This window comes from Mustela lutreola, chromosome 8, assembly GCF_030435805.1.
Source record: "Mustela lutreola isolate mMusLut2 chromosome 8, mMusLut2.pri, whole genome shotgun sequence".
NCBI classification, from domain to species: Eukaryota; Metazoa; Chordata; class Mammalia; order Carnivora; family Mustelidae; genus Mustela; species Mustela lutreola.
Genome location: NC_081297.1, coordinates 51151035 through 51160432, shown reverse-complemented (window position 1 = coordinate 51160432; position 9398 = coordinate 51151035). Strand labels below are relative to the sequence as shown.

Sequence of the window (9398 nt, the reverse complement as noted above, 5' to 3'; positions counted from 1 at the left end):
GAAGCAATAATTTGGACATGCCCTATGGCTCAGGAGAGACTGGTACGTAAGCAGAATGAAGTAAAAATAAGAGCTCCCACAGTTACCATGTTCAGGACACTGATAAAAATGTGGTCTATCCACACAACGGCCTACTATTTGGCAGTAAAAAACAGTAAAATACATGCTCCAGTGTGGATGGCTCGCAAACATGTCGTGACCAGTACAAGAAGGCGGACACAAAGGGTCACACATTATATGTTTCTATTTATAGGTAATAGTTAAAATTGGTGAATCCACAGAGACAGGAAGCAGGTCCATGCTTGCCAGTGGGAGATGGGGGAGAGAGAAAAGGGAGTAACTGCCTAACGGTTTGGGATCTCCTTTGGGGGCAACAAAATTATTTTGGTTCCACACAAAGGTAACTATTGCACAAGACTGTGACTGAACTAAATCCCAGTAAATTGTAGACTTTAAAATGGTAAATTATATGTTATCTGAACTCTACTTCAATGAAAGTGTGATCTTCATGATTACCATGGAGAAGACTAGATGACTTCTCTCTGAATGGACTCAGTCTTGTCATAAATCACAGTTTACTAAATAATTAGTCTCAGTCCCAAAAACTGAGGCAAGCACACCTATCAGACTGATTGTTTGGAGCAGAAGAACCAGAGTATATCTCAAGTCTTTATAATCCATAGTTTGGCCAGGAAGCAAATAATGGATTTTAATAATGCTTTAGACATGCATTACTATGTTAATAACTAACAATGTTTAATATCTCTTTGTGGTATAGGTATATGTGCTTATTATGCATAATATATTAAATATATTTCTGCATTAAACATATATTATACATATTATTAAATTACAATAACATTGTATATTTATGTAATCATATGTTACCAATGTGAATGTATATAAGCTTACATGATGTAGATAATTATATGCATTATACATCCTATATCATATGTATTCTAGTTCTGTGTCTGTTGGGGGGAGTGTGTGTGTAGAGAGAGATGTGCACCACTTGTATATGTTAAGAAATGTTGCCCAGAAGTGGAGTTTGGTATTTTACCCTGAAGACTTACTGAGGTTTCATTAAGAGTCTTTCTCCTTAGCCCAGGAACAGTTTAATGGATAGCCATTAAAATGTTTTAAGAAGGGCGCTGGGATGGCTCATTGGTTAAGTGTCTGCCTTCTGCTCAGGTCATGATCCTGGAGTTCTGGGATCGAGCCATGAGTTGGGCTCCCTGCTCAGTAGGGAGACTGCATCTCCCCCGACCTCCTCCCTTTCATGCTGTCTCTGTCTCTCTCACACAAACAAATACATAAAATCTTTTAAAAATGTATTAAGACAAGAATAGATAAATTTGATAAACGTTTTGCAAAGACTATTCTCACTCCATGTGGAGAATAGACAGCATTGGTCTAACGTGGTGGCAGGTGGGTCAGGGAAGGGTCTCCTGCGGAGTTCAGGGAGAACAGGCAACTTGGATCTGGCTGACGTCTGGGGAGAAAGACTTCCATGGCTGGATTTGAACCACCCTTAGAAGACCAGAATGACTGGATCTCAGGAGACAAAGACATCAGGGGTTCTTCTGGGCTTCTGGCTGGCTTCATGATCAGACAGGTATGCCAGGAATGAGACCCTGGCTGTGTTTCAAATGGGGTGAGATTGAGGTGTGTCTGATGGTTCCTGGCAGGGCTGACAAGTAATCCATGCTCCCGAGCAGAAGCCACGTCTAGGAGAGGTGTTCTGCTCCTAGGGGATAAGCAAGGCCAGAGGCATGGAGCAGATGGTTTATTGGGTTTAAAGTGAAACCAGTATCCATTTCTGGTTACCGATTTAGGGGAAGATTTTTGAACTTAGGGGAATTTAAAGTCTGACACCAATATTTGAGTTAAAGGGCAATTAGTATTAACATTTCTTTCTTTTTTTTTTTTTTTGGAACAAGAGCTAAGTTTATTTGTTCATTTCTTGCATTTGAAGTATTCCTCGATGACATCCTTCGCCTGAGACTCTTTGCCATAGTCCTTAACCACCACACAACTGCAACCAACCACTTTACGGGGTTTTCCCTCTCTGTCAATTTTACAGAGGCCTACCCACTCCCCTAGTTTCTTGTTGTCATCAACCTTGATTAGGTTGATTTGGTGTTCAGCACAAAGGGCCTCCACCAACTTGACATACATAGGTTCATCACAGTTGGATGCAAGCACACAAAGATGGGCTTGGCGCTTGTCTAAGGCTTTGGCAGCTTCGCGAATTCCACGTGCTAGGCCATCGTGGATGAGGGCGGTCTTCAGCACCTCTTGTAAAGCAGTATTAACGTCCATTACACCTCCAGCAGCAATGCCTTCCTCGGCCATGGCGGTGGATTACGAGTGTAGCCAAATCTTGACTGCACCCTCGTCTCCGCCTCCGCGCGACTCGGCGGCGGCAGGGAAAGAGCAGTATTAACATTTCGTCCAAACTCAAAGCTGCATTTGAACGTCACCCAACCTACTCACGGCATTTGGCATATGCTAATTAGTGATGTATTAATCTCACTGAGTACTGATCTGACTAGCAAACAGCCAGACTCCTCTGAACCCGGCTGAATCCACAGATCACCTCCTATGTTAAGTCCCATTAAAAAGTAACATGACAGAAAGCCAATTTTCTTCCAGAAGTTCGAGCCTGAAGGAGGCAATCCCAAATGCCTTGGGGCTGGAGTTTGAGGATAAAAGGAACAGGAAGGCAGATCAAAACACATTTGCCAAGATGGACCTGCTAAGCACAGAGTCTGCATCTAATGAGGCAGCTTTGGGTCAGTTTGTCCAAACAGTTGGTTTGTGGAAACATAACCCAAAAGGTGGCTTCTGCTCAGTAAAGCTAAAGCACCAGGCCAGCCTTGGTGTCCTGCAAAGGCAGAGATTCAAAGCTCAGGGAGTTTCTTAGGCAATTTGGGCTGGTGGACAAAGCAGCATGGTTGGGCTGTAATCACAAGAGGTTTATTTATTTCTCACAGTCACAGGGTCTGGAGGTCTGAGGTCAGGATGACAGCATGGTCAGCTTCTGGCAAGGGCCCGGGTTGCAGACTGCCAGTTTTCACCCTTATTTTCTGGAGTGTTTTTCTGAAGTACCCTAACCCCATTCATGACAGTTGCACCCTCCTGATTTAATTGTCTCCCCAAGGACCTCCTCCCAAGACCATTACATCAGGGACTGGAATTTCAGCGGACAGAAAGATTTCATCTGTTGCAGCAGGCTGGGGAAGTCAGACTGTAGTTGTCATGAAGACATTCTGACCCACCCTGGGAAGGACCAGAATCCAGACCTTCCACCAGGAATGAGAAATTATTAGTGAGTGGAGGCCACATCCTTGAAGGGTTCTGTGATTGCTCTGCACCATGAGCTGGACCCTCCAGCGGGAACTGTGGTTATAACAGGGAAACCGGCACACAATAGAATTGGTTGGATCGGGGGTGACATGGGCCAGGGGTAGCACCCCACAACCAAAGCTGTGTGGACCTGTGGCTGTCATGGACAGCAGAGCCAATGCAGTAACTGGCACTTGATCCCTATGTTCTAGAAAGGAAGGAAATGGGAAATGCAATACTCGACCTATGTGAGCAATGCTAGTCGAGTGAGCAGAACATAACTTGAGTCCTGGAAAGAAAGAGTGATGCTTTATCAGTTTAAGCCAGTTTGCAGACCCAAAACACCTTGAGTGGATGGAAGGCCAAGAGGGGTGAGAGAGAGAAACTCCAGCCCTCTGCAGGGTTGCTGTGTATTGCAAAAAAGAAACTAATCAGACTTTTCAGATCTTATGAACACAAGCTCTGAATTGACAGGAATTTCAGGAGGCCCAAAACATCCCTGTTGTCCAGCACTCAGAGTAGAAGCTTATGGAAATCCTACAGTCAAAGGCTGATCTCAGACTTGGCCCAGTGTATCCCTAAATTTATCCTGTGGTTATTTCACAGGTCTGGACTGCATAGTTGAGAAGACATTCCTGGTAGCCAGCAGCATCCCTGTGTTGATTCCATGGCCTATTAATAAGTACTATTATGGTAAGAAAGCCAAGTGGAAGCCACTAGAACTATCTCTAGTGGAAAACCGTAAGTTATGGCGCATATCTAGAGGGGCTGCAGAGATGAACACCACCACCAAGGATTTGGGGTGCAGGGTGGTGATGGCCAACCCCTCCCCCTTCCGGCTTACCTATTAAGTCTGCACAGAAAACAGATGGATCCTGAATAATGACTATGGGTTCTCGTAACTTTACCCACATGGTGACTCTGCTCTCCTGCACCAGATGTAGCCTCATTGCTTGGACAAATTAACAGGTCCCCCACAATCGAGTCTACAGCTATTGGCCTCCTCTAACCTGTTGATAAAAACCACCAGAAGCAGTTTCCTTTCAGCTGGCCAGGCCAGCAATACCCTCTCTTGTCCTACAGAGATGTATCAGCCCTCCAGCCCTGTGTCATGGTTTAGTTCCCAGGGATTTGCCTGCCTTTCCCTTCCACACAAGAAACCATACTCACATGAGCCCATGACATCGACGACTGGACCCTGTGAACAAGAAGCCACAACCACTGTAGAGTTATTGGGAAGACGTTAGTCCATCAGAGGGTGGGAAGTACATCAGACAAATTCAGAGGCCTTTGACCTCAGTGAAATTTCTAGGGTCCCACCCTGTGGAGCACGATGAGATGTCCCTTCTAACTTGTCACTTGTTGTGTCTGACCCCTCCAATAGCCATGAATGAGGCATGATGCCCATGACCTCCTTTGACTTTGGAGGCAAAACAGTCCTCATTTAAATGTGGTACTCCAGTTCATTTATTGAGTGACCCAAAAAGCTGCTCATTGTGAGTGAGACCCAGAATGACAGAAAGCTCTGCATCTGGTCCAAGCTGCTGTGAAAGCTGCTCGACCTCTTGGTCTATGTGACCCTGCAGCTCTGAGGGCAAATAGGATTGCTATTTTTAGCTTTGGCCAGTTCTTATAGGTGATCTGTAGTGCAGAACCTTAGGGGTTGGGGACCAAGCCCTACCATCCTCTTAGGATAATTGTTCAAGACGTATTAGAGGGCCTTAGGAGAGTTACTTCACCTTGGGCTACCCACGTGACCTGAACATGATGCACTGTGATGCTCAGCCATCAGACAGGTGTCACCTGAACCACCATGCCACAAAGTAGAACATTTCAAGCAGTGTTCCATCATGCAGCGGGATTGCTATACACATGGCTGGGCCTAGGCAGTCCTGCGCATGTAAGTTACACAAAGAAGCTGTCCAAGGGTGCCTGGTTCCCCACTCCTAACCTGATGCCTTCTTTCCCGTTATGTGCCTACGGCATCCTCATGGAGGATGTGGTCAGTTGACAGAAGAAGAGAAAAATCGTACCTGGGTCAGAGACGCTTCTGGCATGTACTCAGGCACCACCTGGAAGTGGATGATAGCCTCCCTGCAGCCCCTGTCCAGGACTTCCAAGAAAGAAAATACTCCTAGGGCACAGAACTTCAAGCAGCGCACCTAGAAATTCCCTTTCCTGAAAGGGAAAGTGGCAAGACAGGCAATTCTATACCAGCTCAGGGGCTGCTGTCCACGCTTTGGCTGGATGGTCAAGGACTTGAGCACGATTGGCAAATTGGTGGCAATGGAAACTGGGGAAAGGTCTGTGGATGGAATTCTTTGGATGGCTAAAAATTGTGGAGATATTTATGTTTCATGAGAATGCTCAGCACAGGAGCTATTTAATCAGCGAGTACATAGGATGACTTGTTCTGTGGACCCCAGCCACCACTGCCATTGCTCAAAGGGTTCATGAAGAAAGGGCTGTGGTGGGAGAGAGTATATATGGGCTCAGCAACACGTCTTTCCACTTAGCACCACTGAGCACCCAATCTGCCAGCAGCAGAGTCCGAGGTGTCACCCACTCTGTATTTCTAAAAGGACATTGATGGCCATGTGTCATGCCAGAGGAAAAGAAACAGGAGAAAGTGGAGTCTGAAATCCACATCCTCAGGAGTAGAGAAGGCAATTGGGGTGATCAAAGGGAAGGAGGAAACCTGGGTGTCTTATGGGAAAGAAACAAACATTGCTCAGAGACACTGGTCCAGAACACAGAGAGCCGGGGCTCACAAAGAGTGGGGTTTACTTCTTTAATGCACCCATGCTCCCATGAGTCCCTCTCTGCATGTGGGGGTGGCTTCTGGGCAAACACTGGGTTCAAATTCCTCTAATGCAGGAGAAGGTAGATGCAGATACAGGAGGAGAGAAGGAATATGGCTGGAGGCAACTTTAGCCAAAGGTCATCTGACAACCTAATTTTACAGACCAGGTTCCTGAAGCCCAGGGAATAGATGAACCACACAGCTGATGGGTGCCTGGGCTTCTCTGAAAGCCCAAGAACCCATGACAGAGCTCTGTGTCTGTAAGAGCTAGTGTGCCAAGCATCACCAACCTCATTCCCAGAGCCTTGGTTTCCAGACGTGACTTTGTATTCTCTCAAGTGGGCTGCTTTTAGGAAACCTTTTTGCTGCTGTTCCATAAACGTCTGTGCTGACACACAGTGTCATTCTAGGTTCCGTGTGATGGCTCAGTGCTTTTAAGTTTGAAAGCTCTGGCAAATCCCGTAACCCCAGATGTCTCATCGGTTCACACTGACCAAAACTCCTGTATAAAATTTACCATTTTCTGAGGGTTTCCCATGAAATACCCTGTTCCCTGGAGTTGAGGCACTTGTATCCATTCTGAAATTCTCTTCGTTCACACTGAAAAGTAGATTTCCCTACTTGTTTTCAGCTGTGGGGGCCATCTCCAAAAGAACTCTTTTCCCAAACTGATTCTTTCCAGAAGACAGTCATCCCTCTGACAACTCATGTGAGAGGTCACAACAGGACATGCACACAGTGGATTTGGGTCTTCTCATACACGGAAAAAATGTGCCTAAAAGCGAAACTACACTTTATCATAAAATCCTGCATCCTTCATCCTCCTTAATAATGTAAAGTATACATAGAAAAAAGTTAGAAATAATTATCTTAGAAATAAAAAACCACCAAAAAATACATTAACTGAGATAAGGGCTTTCTTTGTCTTAAATTTGAAGGGAAGGATCTGTATAGAATGCAACAGTAGAAAATGAGTAACATAACGGACAATGACTTGAAGAGCAAATTCCTGAAAATCATGGAAACATTCTTACAGGATGTGCTTCTTACAGTCTCCTTGACATTTACACATTTTTCTTTACCCGAGGGAGATTAGTCAATTGCACTTACCTCTCCGCCTGGGAGGAGGGAACTCAAGGTCCGGGCTTTAAGGTAGGATGGGCAGGACTGGGGCCCATGATGGTTTAATTTTAGTTGTTTCTGAGCCTTTCTGGAAGGAACATTCCTTAGATGCTTCATTAAGGAAGGTTCAAATAAAGAAAGGAGGGCTTCACACACCCCACCTGTGTCCCGAGGCAGGAAGACCATCATCCTCACCCCAGCTCTCAGAGTGGGTTACCAGGAAGAGAGCCACAGCTCTGAAATTTGGCTCCTGGTCCCTGGAAAGGGGATGGGAGCATTTCGAAGCTCCCCAAAGACATTTTAATAAGGACAAATCCAAATTCTCAAGATGGCATCATTCAGGCCTTGATCTATAGTTTTTTTTTTTTTTTTTCAATCACTCGCCAATGATTTAAGATCTCAGATAGGGTGAGCTCATCTTGTCACCATTATAATGTACAGCACGAAACACCCTCCTCCCTTTCTGGCATCGCTTATTATAGTGCCTTTACCTGGATGTGTGGGGATATTTAGCTGGTATGTCTCCCTCTCCCCATGCTGTAATGTGTCAACTTCTGATAGGTGCCCAGATCTGAATCTAGACAAGGGTCATCATAAGTGAAAAGGGGAGGAGGGATGGCCAGGTATCAGAGTCAGAGAGATGCTATTGGAAAACACTTGATATGGATTTTTCTGTAATGATTAAATGAACAATTACATATTACCAGGCCTCCAGTTTTTCATTCACCCCACTTTTCAGTAGCCATGGCCACATCTCTTCCTCCTCTTAGGTGCTCTCTCCCTTCCCCTGTCCCAATAGACACTATTACAGATGCGTTTTCCAGAATACACTAGGTCACTCTTGAACTTGGACTCTTCCAAGGTAACTCTATTTTGAGCTTGGGTTCCCAATTCTAGGTCTTGCTGTCCCTGCCCAGTCCTGCCACCAAGCTCTTCTTCCCACATTCCCAGGTTGGCCAATGCAACAATTCACAAGAACCTCAACACATGCCTCTCAGCCATTGCTTTGCCTGTTGGTTCATGGCATTACCTCGCTTGAAGGTCACAATCCCATTCAAGGTCAACCAATGCTTCTTCCTTTAGTAGAATCTCCTCCATTGCTCCGGCTGAAAATGTGATCCCTTCTTTGCACTTCCTTCACATATGTGTTTCCTATCTGCTGCCATAATGAGTTATCGCAGACAATGGATTAAACCAATTCACAGCGATTCATTCTCTTTAGTCAGTGGTCCACACAGTTCTTCCTAGACTACAGTTAAGATGTTAGCAGGGCCATGTTTCTTCTGGAGGCTCTAGAGGGAAATCTGTTTCTTTGCCTTTTACAACTCGTAGATGTGTTAGAATTTCTTGTCTTGTGACCCTCCTTCCACCTCCAAAAACACAGCATAGTATCTACCTGACTCTGACACCTGACCATTCCTCTCCTTTTCACTTGTAATGACCCTTGTGATTACATTGGACCCACCCAAACAATCCAGTATAATCAGCTCCTCTAAAAATTCTTAATTGAAGCTGCAATCCATTGCCATGTATGGTAACAGATGCTCAGGGTTCCGAGGATCAGAATGTGAATATCTTTGAGGGGGCTGCTGTTTGCCATCACTCTCGTAATAGCACTCTTGTGGCTCATAGGAAATCCTTCCTACTATTACAATTATTTCTGTGCACATTTTATCTATTCTACAAATTTCTGTAGGATAAGGACAAAAATTAGCCAGTACTTATATTTGTGCTCATGGCAAAGCATGCAGAATGAAAAGCATGCCCAGAAGACAGATAAGCTTGTAGTCGAGGGAAAAGCAGTCTGGGGTGAGCTAGAGAATCATGAGTAAATGCAAGTCTTGTTTGATGGGTCCACTGACCCAAAGGCCCATGTTATCAGTGCTTCTTCTTTAGCTGCAATTTTTAACCTATGCCATAAAAACCTAAAGCACTTGGAGTGTAGTGGTCTTCCCAAGAGTTAAATTGCAGGACAAAAGCAGATAATCATTTTGTAGATTTGTCCTCTCAATTAAATTATGAGGAACATGGAATACATTTTTTTCTGTTTATAGAAAGCCATGCATTCTCTATGCAGAGGTTGCTCTGTGCCCTACAGAATGTGATTTACAGTGGAAAATAAGAA

At 44.9% G+C, this 9398-nt stretch overlaps 1 protein-coding gene across 1 annotated transcript; it reads right to left on the bottom strand.

Annotated features, from left to right (window-relative positions):
- Positions 1-1909: 1909 nt before the first annotated feature.
- On the bottom strand, positions 1910-2438 carry LOC131838508 (small ribosomal subunit protein eS12). The gene has a single exon (XM_059184747.1). It carries the CDS (start codon positions 2353-2355, stop codon positions 1957-1959), a length of 399 nt encoding a protein of 132 aa, XP_059040730.1. The 5' UTR covers positions 2356-2438; the 3' UTR covers positions 1910-1956.
- Positions 2439-9398: the final 6960 nt, after the last annotated feature.

Excerpts from the sequence above, each read along its gene's own strand:
- LOC131838508 (XM_059184747.1), bottom strand. The coding sequence starts at position 2,355 with ATGGCCGAGGAAGGCATTGCTGCTGGAGGTGTAATGGACGTTAATACT.